Here is a 27075-nt window from a genome sequence, read left to right on the forward strand (position 1 = left end):
GAGGTTGATAGTAGGGTGGAAATTATTGAAATCCCGGTGGAATTCTTCGAGGGACTCTTTCCCATGGGTCCAAATGATGAAAATGTCATCAATGTAGCATAGGTAAAGGAAAGGTGCTTGGGGACGAGTTTCGAGGAAGCGGTATTCTAGGTCAGCCATAAAAATGTTGGCATACTGTGGGGCCATGCGAGTGCCCATAGCTATGTCGCTGACTTGAAGGTATAGATTGCCTCCAAATCTGAAGTAGTTGTGGGTCAGGACGAAGTCACAAAGTTCAGCTACCAGGTGTTCCATATCATCATCAGGGAAAATGTTCCTGATGGCTTGTAGTCCCTCTTTGTGTGGAATGTTGGTGTAAAGAGCTTCTACATCCATAGTGGTTAGGATGGTGTCTTCTGGGAGATCACCGATGGATTGTAGTTTTCTCAGGAAGTCAGTGGTATCACGAAGATAGCTAGGAGTGTTGGTGGCATAGGGCCTGAGGAGAGTGTCCACATAGCCTGACAGTCCTGCTGTGAGAGTGCCAATGCCTGAGATGATGGGGTTTTCCCAGGTTTGTGGATCTTGGGTAGCGGATAGAATAACCCTGGTCGGGGCTCAGGGGGTGTGTCTGTAGATTTGTTCCTGTGTTTCTTTTGGAGTTTCTGGAGTAGATGTTGTAGTTTCTTCTTCCTTACCCTTGGATGTATATATATACCCCCATCTGATTTCTGTTTCTTGCATCTGACGAAGTGGGTTGGAGCCCACGAAAGCTTATGCCTGCAGAAATTAAATTTGTTAGTCTTTAAAGTGCTACGGGACTCTCATTGTTTTTGCTGTATACAGACTATCACGGCTACCCCTCTGAAATTTGTAAGCTTAGTTATGCCCCAAACTAAGACAAATCCAAAATGAAAAGTTTTCAGTTCTGCAAGTAAGACAGACGTATTGAGCCTCCATTCTAAGTTTTAAAGCTTTTAGCCCCTTTGGTCTCAGCTCTTTAAAAATCTGTCTTTTTATCACTCTACTTGCTTTTTCAAATCCTTTTGTAAGTTTAGACTAAACCAAACTAAGTGTGCTAAAAACTGTCAGTTAATATTTAGCTGTGCAGATGAGAGTTCAGGCCTAAAACTGCTTAAATTCTGTAAATTTAAAATACTTAATTGTGAATTCAGCTGTCTTGTCTTCCAGGGTTATTTTGATATGAATTTCATAAACATTAATTTGGGTATCAATTTTGGTATCTTCAGTTTTTAAATGCTAGAAGAGAAGGAAAAAAACCTCAGGATTATGTCTTAGCAGCCAATTTTAGACCCTTCTTCTGTTCTGAGTTTAACCTATGACCTTTACTCAGTATTCTAGGAAGAAAACGTTCTTTAGAAATTTAGATGCACTATTCTACAACTTCCTTTTCAGACACAGAATCAAAGCATTTAGCAGGAATCTTGTCCATCCCCTTGTATGTATATTTGTAGCTATTACTGGATTATTTCTCATGGCCAGACAACCATTTTGTATTATTGTCAATATTGATTACTTTCTTCACTTGCTGTATTTAATGGCAGACTTGGGAGATGATTTAAATCTCCTTAAAGGAATATATATGCAGCTGCTTCAAATGTTTTGAGTTGCTTGACTTGTTACACTGAAGTTGTTGGTAGAAAGGAATGTTGCAGCTTTCTTTTCCAATTCAAGCCTTTGCTTTTCACCTGTTAGGACATAATCACTAATCTGATTTTTGCCATTTTGGGAAAGAGCTTAATATTGATTGAATGAAGCTGACTTTTGAAGGTCTGGTACAGGGACTTAAATTATGATCCTGGCTACATTTCCATGGCAGTGATGTAACTGAAAATGTCTTACTTCCAGAAATCAAACTCATCAGTATTCAGCTCTCAGTTCAATAGACAAAGTTTCATTCTGTGGTATGTTAGGTCTTTAAGAATCTTTTTTTGTTTTTTTTTTTGCACTTTTCAGATAAATATGAATCCTTTTTCTCTAGCTACTTAACATCTCCTGGCAAACGTTTGTCAGTAGACTGTCTTTCTTTTTGCAGTCCACTCAGTCACTTGTTTTATACAACTACCTTCAAATCTACAAGCTAAAATTCATATTCTGAGCTTTGGCAGTCGGCAAATACTGAACTTCCATTCACACTGTTGACCAGCAGCTTTCACACTTTTTCTAGTTAGAATGGAAAACAATCATCTAAAACTCAACAATTGAAGACTGAAGAGTAGAAAAATGAGATGCTCTAGATAGCTTTACATAGAAACGTATTATCAGATGCCCTGCCCATCTTTAAATTTCTAGATTATAGCAGTGCTGCAACTCCCTCCCATCCACTAAACAGTTCACAATGCCATGAACTTTCTGTCCACATTCAATGACAACTTTTCCACCCTCTAGTCCATGCACTTGCTCCAATCCCAGAGGACTCAATTTTCCTCCCTTTAGGCTTCTAAGAAATTCTGTAACTTGTTGTTCTTCTTAGGCCTGTGAAGAACCAAGAGCAATGATGTTCTTCCATAGCTGTCCAACTTTTCTAGAATACCTAGCCTTTAATTTCATACTCTGAATGAAAACTAACGTTCCTGGTGTCCAAAGTTTTTAAATAAATGTTCATGTAGATATCCCAGAGTGAGAAGGGTGTTTTTAAAAAAAAAAAACAAAAAAAACCCTCAAATTTGTCTTTTCACTTTTTGTATGTGTGGGTCAGGATGGAATGGAGTCTTTCATAGTCCCGTCTGTAGTCTGTATCTACTAGTATGTAGAGATTCCCTAGAAGCACAGGTTCAAATACCATCAGGGTTGCCTCAGTCCTTTATCCTTCTATGGTAGATAAATCTTAGACCATGTCACATGCTACTTTTCTCTCTTGGATGTCACCTTAGAGATGACTGAAGCATGACCATTTCATGGCAACAATCAAAGTTTCAAAATTTGTTTTCATTCTGCATTGGAACGAAAATGAATTTTTTAAAAAGAATATTTTCATAAAAGCAGAATTCTCAATCTCCATTTTTGGAGTTTTGTTTTATTAGGGGGAAGTAGGGGTGTGTCCTAGTGAGTAGGGTACTGGCCTGCCTTGCTTGATTTGGTCTGGGATGAAAACCTCTTTTCAGAATCAAGCAGAAGAGCAAGGATTAGAACCTGGCCCTCCTGCATACCAGGTCAGAGCCCTTACCACCAGACTACAGAGAGAGAGTTTTTGTTTCTTTCTCAATGAAAACCACATGTTTTGTCATGTTTCCACCAGCTTTAAAACAAGCTCTTGTCCCCTTTGTGGATATTAGACCCCCATGATTTTTACAAGAAGAAACTTGATTTAGTCTTAACCAAAATATTCTTTCTTCCTCCCCAACACATGAACACACTTAGGCAGCTAGAAAAGGCTCCATGTTGGTAGGGCAATACTTAGAGTTTGTAAAGTGTTTTTGAAATGAAGGCCCTACAGAAACGTTCATTAGTCCTGTGGCTAATTACTGTCACTTCAGTGCATATTCCCTCCAGTAGAATTAGCCTTGGCATCGATTGCCTTATAGTGCTCATTTTCTTTAGTTTGGATAGCTTTCTTTTTTTAGGACATGGGGCCAGAGAAAATACAGATTGTTCGTGTGCAGTCTTTTAAGCCATCAGAATTTATCAAGGATTTCTTCGCACTGGAAGTGAGATGGATGTGGAGCTGCCATGTCATCTAAACATACTGAAATATAATCTTAAGGTCAGTGAGGTAAAGTTACTGTGTATTGGATTATTAGATTTTCCTGTATACATGTATTGTAGTGCATTTGTGGGGTAGTAATTCCAAGGCAGGAGAATAACTTCCAGGGTATTGTCTGCACTTAAAGCACTTCAGTTTAGACACTATCTACCCCCAACGGGAGGGGTTCTTCCATCGGTGTAGGTAGTCCATCTCCCCGAGAGGCAGTAACTAAGTCAGCGGAAGAATTCTGTCAACCCAGTGCTGTTTATGCTGAGGGTTAGGTCATTTTAACTTGCCGCTCAGGGCTGTGGATTTTTCACACCCTTGCATGAAGCAGTTAAGACAGCTTAATTTTCTAGTATTGACCAAGTCTCAGTCTCGATTCCAAAGTTACACAGCAGTTCTGCTAAGGCTGGGAGTTTAGAGATCAGAGGGACACGCTCTGGAAAGAGGAGGGGGAAGGCCCTAACTTTAGACACTCCTACAGGACCTGTTTCTGTGTTTCTCACCAGAAACACCACACTCACAACTCTATCCATAGTCCTTTTAGTCACTTAGATCTCCAGGCACCCAGCCTTGGCAGAATAGTGATTTAACTTGGGCTGGAACCTGGAAGTATGCTGTTGTCTTGGAATGGTCCCCCAAGGGTGTGTTCAAAGGTTGTTTTATCTAGAGCCATTGTGTTGCTTTCCTGATTTTTTTTTTTTTCCCAACACCCCTTATTGAGTTGGACAGTACATTCATACATGAAAGTCTAATAACCCTATTATGCAGTATCTTTACCTCACTGACCATATCTCATGCATTATTAATAAAATTATTACATTGCAGCTCCATATCTGCCACAGGAGGCTAAAGCCTAATTGCTGTCAGAGGGCTTCTGACTCTCTTGTTTGGTATGCAACAATGTTTGCAGATTCAGTGCAATGAAGAACTGCATCTGCCCAAGCCAGGGTTAATATAATTTGCAAATCCGGAATTCAGCAAAACCTTTTCTGAGAGCTTTGTGGCCCAGTCCCAGATTTCTTGTTCTGAGTCCCAGGCTAGTGTCCTCATCACTGACCATCATTCCTCTCATCAGTAGCCAGGTGGTATTGAACAAGGTGTCATTACATTTGTGAGCTGTGAGTCAAGAGGTGACAGACTTGCTACAAAGGTAGTGCTGGTTTTGGGTCCTGCTACAGTTCAGTTAGGACAGAGGGGAATAGGTTCCCTAACCACCCAGAGGATTTCAGGGTGAGATATCTGGGAGGTCATCAACAGCAAGTGGCATAAACACCATAGTTTCAACTGAGTTTAACACTGAGTTCAGGTTCATGTGAATTTAAACTCTGCTGTTTCAACTTATGTTTACTCAATAGTATAGCTCTGAGGTGAGAGTAAAACAATTTGTATTATGATCTAGCTTTGAGGCCCTATTTAGAGATTAGCTCCATTATGCTAGGCATTGTATACACACAAAGGGAAAAGTTGATCTACATATATTGAGAGAGACCTGGTGGGTACAATGTGTTGGGTGGGGTGTGGGAGCACAAGGTACCAATGCAGTCATTATATGTGTAATAAGTAGGATTTACAGGAAAATTGTTTTGCCAGCCTGGCTTCAGGTTGGTGAGACAGCCCATCTCAGGATGAGTTCATTTTGTTCTAACACATTTTATCTTGTTTCATAGAGTCAGGGCAGCCCTGCCTCAATAGTCCCTGCACCGGCAGGATTCTGGGTAGCTAGAAGAGGCCCAAACCCCATTCCACCCAGCAAACAGACTCTGAATTCCTCAGAGGAGGAAGTAGAAGAACCAAGTGATAATGGTAAGTTCTGAATATTTAGAACTTACATGTGTTCGAAGAATCTGGAATCTCTATTTTTATGTATTCCTGTTCAATGTTTGTGCAGGCGGCAAAAGCAGATCCCTTTAGTTCTGCTGCTGATCCACGTTGCTTTACAGTGATGTTCACAGTGATGCCTTCAATTTTTCTCTTGGGAAGTCCAGCTTTTGGGTAAACATCTGTTTCAAATACTTTTGAGGTATTGCACATATGCATGCTTCTCTTCTATTGCATGGCAAAAGTGTTAATCCCATTTCATTTAATGGCTTGCCAGACTAGTTTTGATGTGAGACTCTGCAGGTTTGTAGCAAGACCACACATTACTTGAACCGTAGATTCCATTTGGTGAAAGTTACCATGGCCTTTGGTGGAATAGAATAAACTAGTATTTTTATTTTTCTTCTGACATTCCTCACAAAGTAATACACTTAGTTGCTAATGATTCAGCTACTGTGTTGCTGGGCTTGATATACAAACTAAATCAAACTGCTTTTAGCAGTAGCCTTTGGTATTAGCATCTGTCTCATTGACAAAAAGGAGCATTGTCCAAGACACCTTAGTAATCTTTCTAAAAGTCCAGTGGCTCCTTTTTTCATCTTTAAAGGAAGCCAGGAAGAGCACTTAGTTTAATATCTCATTGATTAAAAATGAGTGGTATTGGAGAATGCACCAGCATAGTTAGTTTCTCATTTCCCTACCCTTAACCTGCTCTCAAATGCATTGCCTATTAATTACAGTGTATAAGGAGTAAAAGATGTATTTTTCAGATACTTCACTGTAGATCTCCTATTTATACATAGACCACTTTATATACAGTGACTAGAGGATGGGATGAATATAGTGTTACAGATAACTATTGTTTAAAGGATTTTCCATTTAAAATTATTATAGGAACATAACTTCTTAGTGGAGAAACAGTTCTGTACACGCTTGAAATAATTGCAGCTCTTTCGCCCCCCCCCCCCCCCCATGTGTTCTTTACTAAGAACTATCTTAACCTTAACTTCTGTTACGTAGAGATGTATGAAGTCTAGCTAAACATTCAGGACTACTTTTCAAATTAATGTAAGGGCCAAATTCTTAGATACATCTAGCTGCATTTAGTTCTGCACATCTGGACTCAAATTTGGTTCTTAGATGACTGTAGATGTGTGTGACTGTGGACCGCTTTGCTAATGTCACTTGAGCTGTGAAAGAGATGACAACCCAGCGGTAGATGTTTGTAGGAAAAAGCAGAAACAGTGTAGTGGTGGTATATCTCATTGTAGTAATCCTTTTTCTTAAAACTGCTCAATTCACCTTTGCTGATGACTGAAATGTAATTCTGATCTCTTCAGTTTTATTTTTTCTGAAATAAAGCTGTCTGTTTCCTCTTTCCTAGGGGAATTTCATGAAGAATATATGTACACTCCTTCAGGTCAGTAAGAATTGGACTCTTTCTCAGTACACGCAGTGAATGTAAAACAATAGTTTATGATCTCTCGCAAGTTTTTGAAGGATTAGATTTAATGCTCCTGTTTCAATTAATTTTGCCGTGCCCTCCAGATCCAGACTGTGAAACTCCAACAGTATTTAGTTCAGCAGAGACTACAGCAAACTTGGTAAGCTTTAGTCACTGTTTGGATTAGGCTTCCTAGAGACATTCCCTCAAAGAAATTGGCCTTGGAAGCAAGCTTAGTGTAGATGTTTGGGGTGGTTTTTAGGAAGGAGGAATAATAGTTCCATTTATATTTTACATTTCTTCCGCTTCCCCCTCCCCCCCTTTCAGCTAGATAGTGAATGCTTGTATCTGAAGGGGATCCTATTGAAATGTGACCTCATTATCATTGTAAGGTTGGTCTTCAAATCAGTGCACAGTGCTTATCAAGTGTATACACGTCCTGGTGGTGGCTTTTACAGTCTGAATTTTATTTGTAGGAGTTCTGCTCCATGTCTGTCCTCACATTTTTGTGGGGGGAAAGGAAGTGGAAAATCATCTATGTACTTTATAAAGCCCTGATTCTTCCCCCTCCTAGTTGTTTTGTTTTTATGTACTACTCAGTTCATACTAACCTTCAGAGACAGAACTGGACCAGTGCTTGCCTTTGAAACCAGTGAGTTTGTTAATGGGCTTGGAGAGGTTACTGTTTAGTGAAACAAAACATTTTCTCTTCCCCATACCCTTCCAGCCTGCTGGTCCAGAGATGAGGTGCTTCAGTGCGGGTATGGAAGACTACTCTGCACCTGGTAGTGTAATTGTGGACTGGTCTAAATCCAGTTAATTTAGGGTTTTTTAAGCAAACTGCAGGACCTTTTGAGTATATTTTAGAAAATATTAAAGAATAACTAGAAGACTTTTGGGTTTCTGGTGCACGCACACACCCCTTGCCCCACACCCTGAAATAATCTGTTAGCCGTCCGACTTCTCTACATTTTAAAACGCTGTTTTGCTTTGAAATCTCTTCAGGATGGAGGTACAGATTCTGTCTCACCTCAGGATGGAGTTGCTTCATACAACTATTCCCAGAAGGTAATCTCCATCACAGACCATTAAGTCACATGTGGCAATGGAAAGTTGAAAAGATAACCAAGGTTTATTTTTTATTTCCTTTCTGCTATAAGGTGCAGGCCTGCTTACTTGTGTTTACAGGGTTGGGGCTAAACCCTACTTGTTTTGTGAGTACTCCCATTGACTTTGATAGTCAGTGAGGAAACCGGATTTGGCTTTAACTGCATTAAACTTCCATGCACCCCCCACTCTCTGTTTCTGGGATGCTTTTTTTTTTTTTTTTTTTTTAAAAAAAAAAAAAAAAAAAAAAAAAAAAATCACACGGTACTGTATCTTTGCACTTGATTAAACACTGCAACTGAAGTGATATTGGTGATTACTCAATTGCTGCATGAGTTCCTTCAGAATATATAATATTTGAACTCTCAGCATAGCAGCCCTGTGTAATGGATGTTCATTTAATATTGTAAGCCCTCTCTTGGAGATGGTGGTGGTTTTTGCTTACCATTTTACAATGTAAAATGCCATAAAGAATCATAGCACAATATAAATATTTATGTAATAAAATAAAAACGGAGGTGAGGAAGGGTTCTTGATAGCAGGTGTTCACCATTCCATATTCTCTGTAGTGTTTTGGGCTGGAATTGACCCCTAACTCCTTTTATGCTCCTCTGAATATCTCAGCCTAAATGTATGTGAAAACTATCCAACCAGGTAGTATTTCAAAGACTTGTGTGGTGTTTTTTAAATCAAAGTTGACAGTGTACTGAGAACTCTCCTGGCTGTTTTGCAGGTGATGGTGAATTCAGCAGTGATCTCAACCTCCTCTTGTGTTAATGCTGCTCCAGCAACAGTCTTTTCCTCCTGCACAGCAGCAGCCACTCAAGCAAGCGTTACCACATCCGTTCCCCCACAGACTGCAGTGCAGCCCATCTTGGTATCCCCTCCTTCTGCTGGAAGGCCAGGTAGAGTGTTTGATATGAGCCAGTCAACTTACAATTTCTGGTTCTACACCTGTTTTTTCTCACATTGCCCACCTCAGCACCCAAAATACTCTCTGATGAGTTTTGAGGCCTTTTCGTAGAATGTGGTTCACTTCGCTATGAATCTTATTACCCTAACTGCTGACTTTCCTCACTGACTTGGACAGTAGCCAGCACCAGATGCTTCACAAGAAGTAGTAGGTGCAATAGGCAGATGTGGTTTTAATCTGCCCCCAGTGTTGGAACCCATCCTTGTCTGTACTAGAGACTGGCTTAAGCCGTGACGCATGAGGTTTAATATTGTTGCCTCTTAGTCCAAGTGTCTAGCCAATATGCACGGCTTTGCTGGGTTGCTGCTATTAGGAGTTGAAGATGGTGACATGGGTCAGGTATTTCTTTGGTGCAATCTTGTTTATTTACAAGGAATGTACGCCACATCCTATTTCCCTGAACGCAGTAGGAATGAACAGCTGACACTTCTCCTTGCTCATAATTTCCAAACCTACCTTTCCAGCCAAGCAGCGCTCTCTCTCTCTCTCTCTCTCTCTCTCTCTGCTCTCTCTTAGGCCATCCTCACAACTGCATCTCTGGATTCCTACTCATTTTTCTGCCTCTGATACACACAGCTGCAATCAATCAGTGCCTCAGTCACTGTTCTTGCAATCAATCCCTGGGGAAATCCCTCAGCCCAAATGGCTTAGCTGCTGATTGGCCTAGTGCCTTGTATAGTGGCTTCCCTTGTCTCCAGCTTTCTTACTCCATAAAAGAGCTTAATTGCTAGTTCTATTTAGCCTGAATGAAGGATGGCTGGCATATCCATCAGCATTAAAATGGTCTGTGATTGCCTTTCTTAATAGCAGTCATCAGCATCTTCCAACATTAAAGTTTTAGATGGGGTACTGTTATCATTACCATAACTCTGGATATTTTGATATCCATGTAAATGTCCACTTCCTCTTTGAACCTTGTTAATTCTTCATCTCAGTGAGGTTGTGACCCTTATTGCCACAGAAAATAACTGCATTGTGTGACAAAATATTTCCTTTTTATCAGTTTTGAATTTGCCACCTTTACCTTTTTGTCCGCCCAACCCCCTTTAAGTTATGAGATAGGTACAATAGAAGTTCCTCAATGATTTTCTCTAGACCGTTATTTTATATAAGTACTTTCATTGTATCCACTCTGTCATGTGCTTTCTAAGATAAACAATCAGAATCTTTTCAGTCTCTTCATATGACAGTTTTTCCATGCTCTCAAACTTCTGTACTCTCTGCTTTCATTCATCTTCCATGGATTCTTAGTTTCCTTTCTTTTTTGTTCCTTTTTCCCTCTCCCATACCAACCATTTCAATTAATAGTTTTTACAGTATGGTTTAAGTGGCTTTGTGATCACTGCATGCTTGCAGTTATGATTAACGTTATACTACATGGGTTAGCCACTTGGTGGTACAAATAAATTTTTTTGTTCTAAGGGGCATGGGCCACTTGGAATCTAGTCAGTTTAAAAAAGCTTATACAATAGTTTCAACTACCATACCTGCCCTGAATCTTGCAGCAATTTTTTTTTTTTTGGTTACATAATCACATTTCCCTAACTTTTCTTTAAAAAAATTGCTTATTCTGTCCCCTGTTGCTGTGGGCAAACTACCTACAGTAACTGACTGTGCGGGGGAAGCAGTGAAGCTGACTATACATAAAGGCTGAGATCCTCAAAGATATTTAAGCCTTGTCTTCAGTTGCACTTATTCCCCCAAAACATTTGTCGCTCAGGGTTGTGAAAAAAACACACTCCCAAGCAACATAAGTCTTGTTGGCGTAATCACTTGTGTGGACTGATGTAGCTACCACTGCTTGTTTAGGTGGTTTTATTATGTCAGTGGGAGAGTTCTCTCCTGGTGACATAACACTGCTACACAAGTGCTCTTATAGCAGCACAGCTGTACCAATAGTTGTGCCACTGTAAGTTTTAAGTGTAGACTAGCCCTCAGACACCTAATGTCCATTAGGAGTTAAGTGCATAAACACCTTTTGAGGAGCTGGGCTAAACAGTTTTCACATGCACAAAATAAACTGCAGAGATTTTTTTTTTATTTGTTTGTTAGCCATCTCTCTTGTCTTGACTGTAATGAAAACAGGTAACACGTTTTCAAACCAAAGTGAATTTAACAACGCAAACCTTAAAAAATCCCAAAGACTTTATTTTTATTTTGTCCAAAAGGAGTTACTAAATCCTTAGAACAGATGCTGATAACAATACATTTAGAGAGCCTGGTGTTAGTTCATGCTGACTGCATGGGCTAGTACCTCACTTGTCTTAAAGCCAAGTATCTGACTTGACACTTTGAATTTTTTTTTTTTATTATTTTTATTTTTTTACATAGTAGTGATTCCATCGGTGCCCTACTCATATCATCCAGCTCCCCCTCCCCCTGTCAGCGAAGTGGGAGATAGTGGCAGCATTCCTCCTTACTCCTGCGATCCCAGCGGCAGTGATCTACCTCGAGGTAAGAGGGATGCACTCTCTAACACTATGCTTTCCATTGCATCAACGGGCACTCTCCTGGTTGTATATCCTACAACAAGTTTAACAGACACTACTTGTAGTTGGAAAACACTGCTCTGTACTGATGATGCAGAGGCGAAGGGAATATTCAGGTTGGTTATAACTGTTGGGGTACAAATGCATAGTTTTACAATTTGGAAAGAAGCTGCATTAAGGTCTCCTGAGTGTGTTTATGATAGATTTAGCCAAAGTAACTAAGTTGTGGAGAAATAATAGGAAGTCCTGTGTTGTTTCTGTGGTGGTGGTCCAGACAAGAAGCCAGTGAAGAATAAATAAAATGTTCTTGCCATGGTATTTGTAACAGTAAAGTTCAGTATAGGGCAAATCCTGGCCTCATCAATGAGAATTTTGCCATTGACTTTATTGGAGCCCGGATTTCATCCTATGGCTTTATCAACTGGAGTGAAGTGTTCACTTCCCAGTATACAACATGTTCATGTTTCTGTCCCTGATGATAGGTGGGATGGGGGTGTCAGCTTTAGGCAATTGTCAGAGTGGTTCTTCCTTCTTGTGAGAGCTATTAAGATAATATCCTCCTAGTTCTTGCATTCAGGCCCCATTCTAGTACACTGGGACTTAAAGGCTACTGTACCATATAATATACTTTTTTTCTGAGCTATCCTTTGCAGCAGTTTGCAAAATGTGGCAGCATGACTGCTCAACACCTCAGTGTTGGCAGGGTCCGTGTTCTTCTATCTGGAGTGCCTGCCTCTTGGACAAGTGTCCTCTGAGTGCCTGTTTTCACTATTTAAAGTCTTGAATGTTCAGCTTCTCATTTGCTGTATGTCCTGCAACAACTTTGACTAGGGTGGTACATTACAGAATCAAGCCCTTCTTTGTTGTCCTTTTAACTCCCATTGAAGAGAAAAGGAATTGAGGGTTTTCAGCACTTTGCAGAATCAAGTGTTAAGTGTTCTGAGGAGAATGTGGAGCAGATATGAGCTAAAGACCTTTTCCATCCAGGGCCAGCAGCTCTGTATTTCTTTTCCAGTTAAACCACTCCGCATAATTCCTTGAGCTTCCTTTGTCTAGAATGGATTGTAGGGAAGCAGGCTAGCAGTGACTCATATGTAGTGTTAATATTAAGTATTGTGATATGTGGGCATGTTGCCTTAGTTTATAATGGTTCTGGAGCTTTCAATAACCGAGTAGTGGGTGACACAAATATTATATGACACAGCTCTGCTGCTATAGTCAAACTTGTCACAACTTCTGTTTTATAGGTCAAGCTGTCTAAGTCCTCTAAAGAGGACCTGCTTAGCTGGATTCACTTGAAATTTGATGTGCCTTGAGAAGGTGCAGGGCAGTGTAGGTGACTCAGATTTGGAGTCATTTGAGCCAGGGGTTCGAGAGAGACACCTTCCAAAAGTAGCCATTTAAAAAAAAGTTTCCATGTGGGGTGCCTCACCCTTCAATTAACATCACTAAGGACAAATTAATCCCAAATCCCCACCAAAGACAAAGGGAGTTCTGAACTGAGTGGCTGGAGTGTGCTACGATTTGTGAGTCAGTGGTGGCAATTTTTGGAGGAATATAATCAAAGAACTTTGGGGAGCAGGCTGGGAATTAGACATGTGAATGCTTCCTGGGATGCATATTTGGTGGCAGAGGATGGGAGGAGTAGGGGGCTGGGGTGCAGTGAGGGGAGTGAGGGTTCTGGGAAAGGAGGATAAAGTGGGGGGTGGATGATGGTAGAGGCGAGAGAGGTTGGAAGCTCATGCAAGGGAGGCTTAAGGGTGGGACGTTGGGAAGAGGAAATGTGGGAAGTGAGCAGCAGGGGACTCAGGGAGAGTGGGGGTAGGGATACTTGTCAGCCCCTCCCTTGTATGTTCCCTTGTGTGTAGGGTCTTTCCCCCATCTAGGGGGAATCTGAGCCTCCTCATATAAGATGGCATCTGGGTGGCCTTGCCCTTCTGGGGGTATCTGAGCCCTTCTTACTGCCCTTTATGTACAGGGGTTGGACAGTTCGTGGCCGCGCCACCCCCATCCCCAGCGCCATATAACCAGGATCTGGAGAAGCCCTGCCCCTTTGGCTGGGGAGCTGAGAACAAGGTATACTTCATGCTTATCGCAGTCCCTAAAGTACTCAGGAGAGGGGTGGGGAACACCCACTGAAGTGAATGGAGCAGTTAAGCTGACAACATCCCATTGAGATGAATGGGTCATTTTACACTTTTCTGAGCTTCCCTTGCTGCGGATAGATGTGTAAAAGAGCCCTTTCCTTCCATTGTCTATCTGCCCTTCCTGTTTAAAGTATGATGCTTCTAAATGCTCTAAAATCTGCATACTTGCATGGATATTCTTGAGACTAGCTGTGCTTCGTGGGAGTGCAGAGTAGGGTTAGTGACTCACATTTGTGGACACGATGGTGATAGTTTTATTTCCTTATTGGTGCATATGCACTGAGAGGTTTCTAGGCAGTTGCGGTTGCTCATGCACAGTCTCATCCGCAGGATTGCATCTAGCACCATTAAAAGACAAAGGAAAAAAATACATACTTGTTGAACATCTAGTTTTGCTCCATTTCTTTTTGTTAAAGCTGACTCAACAGATGTACATGTGACTGGGTGTTCATCTTGGTGCGGTTTGGTAGTCATTGCAAGAGTCAGAGAGAGGCGTTCTTTAATGGCTATTTCATACATCCACATCTCTGAATTTTTAGAATCTGTTCTGGATTCCCCTCCCCCCAGAGTTAATTTAGGAGGCTTGCATGCACATCCTCTTCCTGCTTGCTCCGTTATATTTATTGAAGTTCTTCATATCTAATTATTTGTTATCCCGTGTTTTGAAACCGTTTCTCCCTCTCGGCATTAGCATTCCAGACAGATCAGAGCCTTGTATAGACTGCACTAGTAAAATTCTTATCCAGAAAACTATTTCTTGAGGTCTTCTAAGGTGATACTTAATTCTTGATAATTAGAATTGTCTTACATTTTATATATATGAAGCTCACTTCTCTGTTTGACATGTCTCTCATTGTGGCTATATTTTACTGAAGATCATTCTGGTTTCTATAAACTTAATAGAACATTGTAAACAAAAACTGGTTCCTGCTTGCATTTGCTGCTATTTCAGTGTTCCACAGACATCACTATCTTCAGTATTAGCTTGTCATTTCATTCTTCTAGCGCCTTATGTACTGTTATCTCCACTATGTAACGGCTGTTCCATTCAGCTCTTAGAACCGATGCTTATTTTGCATAAGTTTGCATAATAATTGAAGAGTAAAATTGAATTTTGTTCAATTTACTCCAAATGTAAATGAGTCTGCTGCTAGATACTATAGAGCTAACATTTATTTTGCTCTTTCAGCATACGTTAATGTTTCACTAGCATTATGGTTAGCATTGTCACAGCCAAAGCTGTCACTAGGATGGCCCTCAGGGCATAAACTCATTGCCTGCAGGGACGAGAAAGAATTCATGCATACTTACCAACAGATAACTGGATGGATTATGGTCTGTTTTGAAAGGGCAAATAACGAGAGGTGGCCATAATGGAGATGTAGGAACTAATCACGTTTAATTCCATTGTCAGATTTTAATTCTTTATTTCTTAAACTAAACAGCCTCAAAAACCTGTAAATAGCAATAAAATTAAATCCTGAAGTACAGAATTCAGCGGGGTTTTTAGCCCCATTATCCTGCTTGCCCAAACAGATTTCCACTAATAGTTCTGAAAATGTGGGAGGTGTAGAACCTTTTTAGAAATTTTTTTTAGAAATTGGGAACAGAAACTGTGATTACTGATTATTTTAAGAAAATGTCAGTGTGTGAATATCTTGAGATTACCTGTTTCCATGAATCATGTGGATCTTTGACTCCCTTTCCTCTTTGCTTATTTTCCTGGATTGTGTGTGAAGCAGAGAGAAATAGCCTCCTGATTGCTGCAAATCACAATAAACTAAATACTATGCAAATTGGCATGCAGTGAAGATCATAGCAGATCTGAACTGGTAATACTTTCTGTTCACACAAAGCATCTGTCTATTTCAGATAACTGCTACAGCTTCTTTCTCTGCCTTATTGCTGTAGGGTGTTGAGAGACTTTTCAGTTAACTTTAATGCAGGCACCTAATCTGGAACTAAAATTGCCTATTTTTTTCTCAAACCCTATGAAATATATTAACTGAAACCGATCAGGAATCTGATGTTTTACTGTTGCTCCTACCCATTTCCAAAACTACACTGTAGAATGAAAAACTGCGTTTTCCTGTCAGAATTGCAAACTTGAATATTTCAGGTTTTGGGGAGGGAAAGGTATGTTTGAGTTCAAAATTTGATTATTTTTGGTGAGCAATTTTAAAGACTATTCTTGTTTTTAGGCTTACTCCTAAGTGTACCATATAATTGCCCAAGACTACATTATCTCTTCCCATGGAAGGAAGCAAATAAATTGGAAAATGTATCAAGTTGCAAAAATACAGAAAACTTGATGCATTCTATCCTTCCAGGGGAGGGGAGTCATTGTCTGTATAGAGAGATAAGTGCCATGCTTTTTTAGTGCATAGAGCTAGAGGATCTTGGGGAATCCTAATTCCAACTTTACAAATCTTCACTTCCCTTAGTGGCACATATATCTCAGTGGCCCTACAAATCTTGGTGTCTCAGCATAGGGTTAACCTTTGCAGAGCAGGACTTAATGCTATCTCTGTCCAGTGTTAAGGTGCAGGGTATTTGCATGTTGCTATTAGGGCCTAGTCACACATGCCATAACCATATGTATTTCTACATGTGTAATGTGGCTCCAGATGAATTGCTGCTGGTTTATGAGAGGGCAGCTTGTGAAGCACTCCTTCCGTCTCTGCATGCTTCCAAACTAGTGTTATGCAGTCTTTTTCTCTTCCTTGTGAAAATGGTGGGGAGCACAGGCCCTTGGAAAGAGGTTTACGAGGAGATGCTCATCAGTCAAGTCAGTTTGGGAGCATAGTACTTGAGTGACCTATCCTTTGTTTGCATTGAATGCAAAATTTTGTTTCACTGTGCCAGATTTGTGAAATAATTTTCCCACAGAATGTCACTTAGATTTAAATCTATCTGTGGTAGTAAAAGCTTACCAGTAAAAAATTGTTGTCAAGAAACCTAACCAATCTAGTATCTGCCAAAACTATCCGATAACGGATATATCTTTCCACATCTTTTTACTGTGATCAGAATTTAGCATATATCTGGATTTCAGCTTTGGTCATTATGACTTGTCCATGTTTTTAACAGATTAAAATGCAGTCTCTCTAATGGATACTGTGAGATCTTACACAGCTATCAGAAAATAATCTTATAAACTAATGAGTATAAGAAAAACAGTATTCCGCTATCACTGTATGCGTTGGTATGCATTCCTATTCTATGTTTATGGTGTTGGAAGTCCATAATAAGGAACTTTCACCTCTGCTCCTAGGCAAGGTGGGTGAGGCACCCTCTTTATTGGACCAACTTCTGTTGGCTAGAGAGAAGATTTGAAGCTTACACAGACCTGAAAAAAGAGCTCTGTGTAAGCTTGAAATCTTCTCTCTCACCAACAGAAGTTTTTGCAAGTAAAGGTATTACCTTAACCATCTCGTCGGTCCCAGGATATTACACAAACACAGTTACAACATTGCATACCTCGGTTGCTGGCTGCCAGCAGGGTGTCCAACACACTCATCTCAGCTGTCATTTCATAGGACTTTTGTGTCTAAAGTACTCTTAACAGAAGTAAAGATAACTACAGCAGAATCCTGTTTATCCAATCTAATTGGGACTGGGGCCAGATCAGATCATCAAAAATCCAAATAAACAGGAGAATAGGAAAGTGTAATGCTGCAGCACCATCTAGCAGCCACAGGAGAGGTCACCCCCCTTCTGGCCCTGTGTGCACTGGTTGTCTGGTTAACATGGAGAGCCGGATAATGGAGGGTTGGATAAACAGGGTTCTGCTTGTACATGTATGCCAGCTCTTTTTACAATTATTCCCCCTTGTTCAAGGAAACAAACTGGTTCATATGTAAAAACATTAATTGTAATCTTTAAATTACAAGTCTTTAGGAAGCTGCTTCCAACATAAGTCATAGGTCTGCATTTTCAAAAATGACTCTTTTGGGTGCCTTAAATTTTGGTTGTCCAATTTGACAAACTTAAATAGGCTTTGATTTTCAGAAAGTGTTTTATACTGAACCTCTGAAAATCAGGCCCAAAATAGCTAGGCACTTCTGAAGATCTAGGCCATCATCATTTATACTTAATATATTATATCATTTGTTTTAAGATTTGTAATAACATTGATGGATTATAGTCATTCTGTGAAGAGCATCATTGAGCAATCAATTTATAGCAATACATTAATTTAGTTTTGGCCTATTAATGCTACTCGTTAATGTATTATTTGTCAAACTGTTTAATCCAGTTTTTTGTTGTGCTAAACTGCACAGATTGTTTACGTGTATGTACTGGTTTCAAGAATATCAATTTTGAAAGTAATTGAGTCAGATTCTGAATTCTGTATTCTAAAAATACTTTCAGAAAAGTAATGCTGACCTATTGAACAATTTATTTTTATTCATTTACATAGTTTTAACAAGACCACAAACAGATGATGGTGTCTAGGTGGTTTTTGCCCTCAGTCATTAAAAGTATTCATTTTTATAGTGTATTCTCTAATTTCAGATACAAAGGTACTGCAGTATTATTTTAATTTGGGATTGCAGGTAAGTGCTTGTCAGATGACTATGGTAAACAGCCTGTACAATGTCTCCTGTCTTGACAGATGCACTGATTTCTGAATAAGGCTTTTAAGGCTTGGCTATTAGTACATGCATCTGTGCATAGAGGAGACTAAACTGAATTTAAACTGAATTTAACTCGTGAAACTCATAGAGCATTATTACATGTCATGAGTTTAATTTTTGGTGGCTTATGAAGATGGGTGGGGTACAGCACTGTTCTTCCCATTTATATAGAAAGGGAAGTTAAAGCACAGAGAAGTTAAGGTTAAGAGCCTAGTCCAGTGCCTGTTTGAAGTCACTGGGAAAATTCTTCTGGGCCTCATCTGTCTTGCCCAAGACAGTAGAGCAAGTCAGCAGGAACAGAATACAGGGGCCAGATTTTGATCTCCGCTACATTAAGTCCATAGTAACTTCTCACTCCCAGCTGATGCTCAAAGAGCCATGTGGTCTAGTTGAGTTTAGAGTTATTAATAACCCAGGGGTGAAACTTGCAGTATTCTCCAAGTATAGGGCCCCTCAGTGCTCAGGGTTCGTACTGACTCTATGCCCTTACCCACCCTAGATAGAGAGTTCTTGGCACCTCTCAGGATGAGGCCCTTACAGAATGGAATAAGACATTCTACATCCTAATAAATATGAAGAAGATATTGTCAGTATGTGGCACACCCAAAAAAAAGTGCAAGATTCTAGTGCTCAACTGGAGGTAATTCCAGTACAAGAATTACATCTGCCCTCTGGTGCTGATAGAATAGATAATGCTGCTATGCTGCAGACTAAGAGAACCGTGCTGACTCCTTCTGCAATAGAAATTCCACAAAATGCCATCTATTGTTGGATGATAAAATGTTTAGAAGAAGCATTTTTAATTCTTTGGGAGGGTATAATAGTAGAGAAAAGTAGTTGGCAATTCTTGGGGGAGTTGTTTTGGTGACTTTCTGACAGGCTGCAAGATATAATCTGTGTACAACATAGTTAGAACAGTTCCTTTCCTCTGTTTACTATTTCTGGAAATGTTAATGCTTAAGTGCTACTGAATGGGGGAGGGAAGTATACACATGGAGTATAAAACTTCTCTCCTTAATTTGAATTTCCTAAGTATTACCATCAGAGCTATTGGCATTCCATGGTGTACATGCAACAGGTGCCACCGCCTTCACCTGTAGAAACTTACTCCGCATATACTGAGCCCACCCCTCTGGTGGATCAGTCAGTACCTCAGCTGTACACTGACGTTGGGAGGAATGATATCCGGCAAGTTCCCTTGGAAACATCAGCAAATGGTTAGTATTTTAGGATGACCATTTGTGTGTGTGTGAGTGTGAGCCGTTAAGTAGAAATGGGAATCGTACCATACCAATTGACGCAACATAAATTATGTAAATGGTCCTTTTTTCCTTGCTTTGTCAACTGAAATCACAAACCAATGTGACTTCTATAGCTCAGTGAAGTAGTGTAAAGGGCCTGTTTACATTTCCCATTAGATGAGTAAAATGATGAATTACATATAATTGCCTCTGGAATTGGTGAAAACTTTTGTTTTTTTTAAATAGTTCTGATGTTAAATGAAGCTATTGTATGTTCTGTATAGGTGGCTGAGAGAAGATAGTAATGTCTGATACCATTTCAAAAATTATGGTTCATTACCTACACCTTGGAATAGATGCTAGAAAAAATCAAAATAGAATATGTGAGCTCCTGTGTAGGTTATCTTAGGGTCAGATATCTGCTCTTTCCGATATATTACTTCAGTTTGATTGAGAATTGCTAATATCAGGGCTTTGTAACACCATAAAGAAACAAAAATAATAATTTTGGCTTGACCTTGGTAGACAGTAGCTTCTTTTCTAGAAAGGGCTTGTTTTTCCAAAGCTATGCAGGAGGTTGAGTGTTTAAAAATATTTGTGACTCATGATTTTTTTTGACCCACAGCAAACCAAAATGATGTTTTTATTTAAACAAAAAACTCACATTTAAACCCACAAACCTTCCTAAATTTGAGTACTGGTAGCTTTTTACCTATGTTTTAAAAAAAAAAAAAGAAATATTGGAACCATGACGAGTGAACTCTATAAGATGTCTTGGCTAGCTAAACCACCGTTATCACTGGCTATCTCTTCCACTGAGAATAAAGTTTTATAGCAACCCTTAGCTCAACCCAACAGTTTTGTAAGAGGCATATAGGTTTATTTGAGTTAAGGGGAAAGAAAGGGGCTGTGTTTAAATGAGTAGAAGATGTCAAAGGTCAGATGTCTGGCCTCATTAAAAGTCTTTCATATTAGGCTAATGGAATAAACAGGGTAGGAACTGGCGCATCTGTGAAGTATCTTGCCAAAACTATTTTATTGCTCAGTGACAATTATATAGGCTTGCAGTTCTAGGCTTGCTGCAATTATAACCTATTCTGTTGAGTTTCTTTACCCTATATCCACCACCATGGTATCTGGTCAGAGGTTAGAGATTAAAAAAAAAATCTGTCCTGTAACTCCTCCGGTCCTTCATCCCCCAGAGAAGTTCAAAGGGGCATCTGCCCTTGCTCTGAGCCGCAATAAAGAGAAATACAATTAATAGGCAATGAATACTTTAAACAAACAATGGGATACATCTGTGAACGAGCAGGTTGCCTTCCAGACTTATTCAAGAGCTGAGATGATCTCCTTGCCGGGGTACACATCATATGGGCATAAAACATTTGTTGTTTAGACGTGTTCTGTGTTGTCAGCCTCATAAAATTTTCAATTGTAATGAAAATGAAGGACTGCATAAAAATGCTTAGAATGTTAAAATATGGCAATTACTTGTTTTCAGGTACTTTCCAAAATGTAGAGCCTCCACCTCCATCTCATGGAACAGTGTATTATCCAGTAGTGACAGATCCTTATGGCCAGCCACCTCTACCTGGGTTTGACTCTTGCATCTCCTTAGTACCTGCCTACCATTATGTTAGCCCTTGGCATCCAGTAAATCCATCATATGGTAATTCTTCACGAATTCATAATACTGTAAATCCTGGACAGCTGCATCCAGTCAGCTATATTACCTCAACTAACCCTGTATCACATTATGTACCTCCAAGTATGTAAGGCCAAGAGATGTAAGCTCACTTCTTGCACTGAAGCTTTTTTTTTCTCTGTTAGTATTGTTTCAGTAGTGGACTTTATAGTGGCTGTTAAGCTGTTTTTTGTGTGTTTTGTTTACATGTTTCGCTTTTGGTTTGTATTAATGGTAACATCTGTTTAAAATTTGAGTATTGTTTTAGTAGAGTATATTGGAAAGTAAAACGATTGTATATAAAACTATAGTACAGCAAAGAACATGACACTTGTATTCAACTGTACATAATATATAACAATTTATATATATATTGGCATGAAAGACAAATTGCATTATCACTTACCTTCATCAATAAATACAATGTATGGGGGAGGAGGGTTACTAGATCAGTGTTACTGGTTACATGGTTCTCCTGTACAAGGGTATCTTGCATATTATACCAGTTTGATTGTAATGGTAACCTACTTCATTATTTAAATAGAAGAAAGGTTGGGTCCCAGTCCATTTGAGGACAGTAGTTACTACTGAGAGAGGCTGCTTTTCTCAGGTTTCCTGGGGGGAAAAAAACCAAAACATATCAGCCAGGTATATTCTCTAATAGTAACTAATTTGTAATAGTTGCTCTTTCTCTGTTTAATTTTGTTCTGTATAGTTTTGAAGTGTTAGAAGGTGGGAGAATGCTCGGCATTGGCTTGTTCTGCTGTATACGGTTGTATTTGTGAGAGGGGCTTGGTTTGTTAGTCACCCTGCACAAATGGTGGTAGAAGTGGTGTTTAACTTGCACTAAATAAATAAAAAAAGCATCCAACCTGTGGAAATGAGTCGTCTTTTCTGACCAAAAGACCTCCTTAGTGTTCCTGCAAAGTAGATTCACTTAAGGAGTCTTGTGTTAAGAAACCCATGTAGGTTTGTTATGGGGCATAAGAGACAGTTGGACTGAACATATTCCCCCAAATGCCTGCTTTGAGCTAGTAGTGAAATGAGGATAACAAGATCAAGCAGAAAAGCCAGTGCAGTACACAACTACTTGTAGTGCTTTTCAGATCATAATCAAATTAGGCGTTGTGTATAAACTGGTAACTTATCTCGTCATACTCCGTGAAGACGGGGGGGGGGAGTGTGTGAGAGAGTGAGAGACACACACACGTGTGCTCTCTTACACGTAGCTCCCGGTGATGGGGTGTCTATCCCAAACAGGTGGTGATCAGTTTAATGTGGGCTTGAGAGGCCAGTTAACCTGCCTGATTGTACCTGGAGGGTAAGCAAGGCCTAATGAAAGATGAAGCTGAGCTGGGTGGTGCTATAAAGAGAGGCAGTCTAAAGCAGAAAGGGGTTGCAGAGAGAAAGGGGAAGAACTCTGCAGTCTCTCTTGGTAATGGAGAAGGGAAAAGACCTGCTGGGAATAAGAAAGCTACTGCAGGGTGAGGCGGAAGCCCAGGGGGAGATACCTGAAAGACACAGGAATGGAGTAAGCTCCTGTGACTGATCCTGACACAGGGACTGGAACTGGATGTCTGGGGAGAAACCCTGGGTGATGCTATTCATTACAAAAAGCACAGAAAGGGGCAGGGGAAAAGGGCTGAAGGAAGGCTAATAGTAAGTAGTCGTCCAGGGAGGCAGTGGGAAGGTGTCTAACAGAGCAGACCTTGGTGGCTGCTGGGTATGGGGTCCCTGAATTGGAATCCAGTGTAAGGGGAGGGCTTTTTTCACTGACTGGCCATTTTGGAAGATGGTGTTAAGGGATGAGGACAACATAATCTCCTGAGAGAAGAGTATAAGAGTCAAGGATCAGATGTAAGAACATTCTGTCCACCCAGAAGGGCTGGTTGGAAAATGACTTGGTGAGAGGGACTGAGTTATGAGAAGAGGCAGGGGACCTGGAGCAACTGTTGTTGAGGAGCCAGCTAGAGAGGAGTTCAACGGTGAATCCATCCTTTTACAGCCCCGAAGTTGTCATTGGAAAGGTGACTTTCCATAATTTTTTGTTGGGCCTTGGATTTGACATGGCCTTGATGTTATGATATGTTAATTATTTACATAAAGGCAAAAAAATAGTTTTTAATTAATTTAAAATGATAAATTTAATTAGAAGTCCATTTTTTAAAACTTATTTACATTGTGTATTCCTGTTCCCTACCTGGATGGGGCCACCAATTTTGAAACAATTTTACACATTCTTTGTTGGCACATTTTTCCTAAGCTTTCAGTGTGCATTGGTTATTGATAAGCTGACACCCTAGCATTCAAGTTTTATGTCCCCTGGGAGAATTTTCATTAAGGTTTCCTGTGTAAAATTCTCTGGAAAAACAATTTCCTCATTGCAAACCTCAGGGAAAATCTGCTTTCCAACATATTAGGGGTTTTAAAAATACCCTAAATTTCTTTTGCTCTGAATTTAGCTCTGCTAATTGAAGGTTAGTAATTGCTAAAAGTAGACTTCCCAACAATAGGAAATGCTACTGATCCCTATTTTGACAAGGAAGTGTAACTTTTTTTTAAAATTGGGTGAATTTTTTGCAATGTTATCCTCTTCTCTCCCTCTCCACGCACCCCAATGCCATAGAGTACAAAGAATGGAAATTGCACTTTGTAAAGTTTGTCAAATTCTATAGGCATAATCATGGTGTCAAGATATAGGGTGGCCATATAGTCATGGTGTAAGCAGATATTAGAGAACTTGTCCCAGGATTAATTCATTCTGTACAAACAAAGTTCAGAGTTGTTTATGGTTAAACTAGATAAATTTTGATTCTCTAGAATTATTTCAAAACTTCTAGGCCGTTTGGTGGGTAGGGGGTTCTAACTAAGCCTCACCAGTTTATAATGGTGATGAGACTATGGTTTGAGATTTTTAAAACAGATTGAGATTTTAAAATAATGGAGTAGCAGTTGCCTTTAAAACCTCTACCCATCTTAGAAAATAACCTAAAATTCTAAACCACAGTAGTCAATGAGGTTTGGTTTTTTGTTTTGTTTTTTTATTTTGATCTCAGTTTTGGTTCATGGAAAACTCCATAAGAATATAGTTGCTCAGACTCCTAGCACGATAGGTTAGTACCTCATTTCAGTACTTCTGCAACAGTTTGCTTGTTCAAGCACAACAATATGGAAGATTAATTGTTGTGGCACTTTTTATGTCTTTTTAAATGAAGAAGAGTAGAGATTTAGTTCTTATCAACTCTGGCTCTAAAGAGCATTGGTGCTTTCAGTTCCTTCTCTGGTCAACTTGTCCATTCTTCGGACTGAAGTTGTAGAAGTAGCTGTTTTGCTGCAAGAAATCATGTTAATACTTAATCTCCGATCTTTATAGCCATGCCTGTTTGTGATGCCACTTACTGTTCTGAGTTACTAGTTTGCCATTTCTTTCTCATTCTGGTACGCTGAAATTTAGTGAATGGAGGTCTCAGCCAGCATGCTTGCATCTTCAAAGCCAATTAGGGGATTTGGATGTGCAGCCCCCATTCCCACTAATTTTGAGTGACCCAATCTCCTACCCAGCTTTGAAAGTCAGCCATTGAATCTTATGTGAAATGTAGACACCTCTACTAGAAATCGAGTCGCTCTTTATACATACAGGTGTGTGTGTTCCTGTTTGCCAAATACTTGATGGAGGCTAGTATCTTTTGACATGCAACTTTTCCATTTTCTTCTGCCTACTTGCTCATGTCAAAGAGCACATATAATGTGTATGGAATCTTCAAAAAGCCATGTGTGTGTTTGCAATCTCTCTCTCTCTCTCTCATATATTCATTCATATGTAATGTTTTTTTAGTTTTAACCTCTTCAGTCATGTGACTGTCTTGGTTTTTTTAAGAGTACATTTTTAACCTGCTGGATACTTTTAACACATTAAAATATTCATATCCTGGAGATGTCAAATGCTCTTCCATGTCAGACAGCATGTTGGTCCATCACAGACACCATCTATTGCACCCAAAGATTGAATGGGACGACTCAGAGCTATTCAGTTCTTCCTCTTAATGGCCATAGTTGAGCAGAATATGGAACTCCTTAACTTTTTTCTTGTATCGTGATGTCCTCCATCACCTTGCACTGTCAGTGAGGACTGAACCTGATTCAGCACCAAAAGCACAAGCCTTTTTCACTTTAGCTGAAGGAGTAACTGTTACCTGATTGCTGTAGTAAGCTCTTACACTCTCTGTAGAGCAGTGACTAGAAGGGAACATGAAACACCCACCCAGCAAGTTATACTAAGTATGTACAACCTGCTACCTATGTAATTTTATCTGGCTTATGTAGTTATTGAGGGTTTCCTTGAACACATAGTCCAAGCTGTTCATGAGTATGACTTGGCTTGTAACTCTTCTGTAGAGTTATACAGCACCTTCACATTTTTCTGTTAATAGAATCCAAAAGATGACAAAATTGGTAGAGCTCCTGGGATTATTTTTCCTTTTAATGGAAACATAATCCCTGTGCAAGTTAGTATGCTTATTGATAGGACATATACTTTGAGCTCGAAACAAAACACATATTGCAAGGTATCCACAGCTTGGGAAATGGTCATTTGGATCAGTGTGTGAAATTTAAAGGGACTAACAATGAAATGCCACAAGTACTGGAACCTTTATTTTTACTTCTGTTTGCTATAGCTGTCTTATGTATTTCAGAGGTCCCATCTCTTTTGTTTAAATTGCAGATTTAGAAAATACAGCTCATTTTAGAGGGCATCTTAATGTACATTAGTACAGCCAGAAACCTGCCTTACAGCTGTGCCTGATCTCTAATATTCTTGTCCTAATCGTACTCAGTCTATGGTAACTGTGTTCTATTGGCCATCTCTTCCAAACCTCTTGCTACTTCAGAAGCCAAGAGGTCATTCTCAAGAAAAAAACATTTGCAAGACTTTTATTTCCTCCCTTTCAGTGTTGTTTAATACTGGGCTCTGTCAGGAAGTGTTTAGGATTGTTTTGTTTTCTTGAAGCCTGATGGCAGCCAAGTAACTGATAGAGCTCTATCTACCTTGTTTTGTTTATCACCTCTTTTGCAACGTCAGCACAACTCTTTGCTGGGGAACATAAAGTGCTGCATAACTCTGGCCAGAATGCTTTGGGTATGTGTTTGCAGACCTAACTATACCTTTGTTAGGAATGAGTGCAGAATAATTTAATAGTATTGATTTTTCAGCATGGGCAATTATTTTATTTCAGATTGGCGCTCTTACCTTTGTGCTTTCTGAAGTACACAACGTTGTATTTTAAAAATAATTACTCTTGAGCCTGGTAATAGTGTTTGGCGTTTTTATTCTTGCAGCATGTTTTGGCAGAGACTAGGACCAGAGGCCTTCAAATCTGTACCAGTTTATGCTTGCCTGGTAGTTTCACACTTTTATATTTAAGGCAGAGGGCCTACTGTAAATAAACTCAGCCACTTGACAAAAACTGTGTGTGAACAATCCTGAACTTAAAGAAAATTCAAATGCAGACGTGGATTTGGAGTGAGCAGGCTACAATTTTTCAGTTTACAATTAAGCTAAAAATACACGTAAAATAATTTCATTTGTTATGTACATCATTTCTCTTCATTTTTACATGTGTTTGGGAATGATACAGAGTTTGCTCTGTTATCTACACCTGGTCACCAGACACTAGAATGGATTTAATCAATTAGTAGGCTCTGTGAACCAGATTCTCATTTTAGTTGCTCTGCGTTTACACCAATGTACCTTGCCCCGTGTTTGTACCCTGTCCCGGTGAGACTTTTACCTGGGACCTTACTGGTGCTTAGGCGACACCTTTTAACAGATATTCTCCAATT

The 27075-nt window shown here is 39.7% G+C and overlaps 1 protein-coding gene across 2 annotated transcripts in view; it reads left to right on the top strand.

Annotated features, from left to right (window-relative positions):
* The window catches only part of LOC137153153 (UDP-N-acetylglucosamine transferase subunit ALG13-like), a 45198-nt gene extending 23090 nt beyond the window's left edge, over nt 1-22108 (top strand). Inside the window, exons 16-24 of one of the 2 annotated variants that reach the window (XM_067548240.1) lie at nt 5359-5494; nt 6894-6929; nt 7058-7113; nt 7959-8021; nt 8794-8965; nt 11365-11487; nt 18188-18228; nt 19343-19526; nt 21052-22108. In XM_067548240.1, the coding sequence (XP_067404341.1) occupies nt 5359-5494; nt 6894-6929; nt 7058-7113; nt 7959-8021; nt 8794-8965; nt 11365-11487; nt 18188-18228; nt 19343-19526; nt 21052-21326 (1086 nt within the window). In that variant the 3' untranslated portion in view covers nt 21327-22108. The remainder of the gene's footprint in view (nt 1-5358; nt 5495-6893; nt 6930-7057; nt 7114-7958; nt 8022-8793; nt 8966-11364; nt 11488-18187; nt 18229-19342; nt 19527-21051) is intronic. The other variant, XM_067548241.1, reaches the window with a different exon arrangement.
* Nucleotides 22109-27075: the final 4967 nt, after the last annotated feature.

This window comes from Emydura macquarii, unplaced genomic scaffold (genome assembly GCF_026122565.2).
Source record: "Emydura macquarii macquarii isolate MOO-44397 ecotype Brisbane River unplaced genomic scaffold, CSIRO-AGI_Emac_v2 contig_1253, whole genome shotgun sequence".
Taxonomy (NCBI): domain Eukaryota; kingdom Metazoa; phylum Chordata; order Testudines; family Chelidae; genus Emydura; species Emydura macquarii.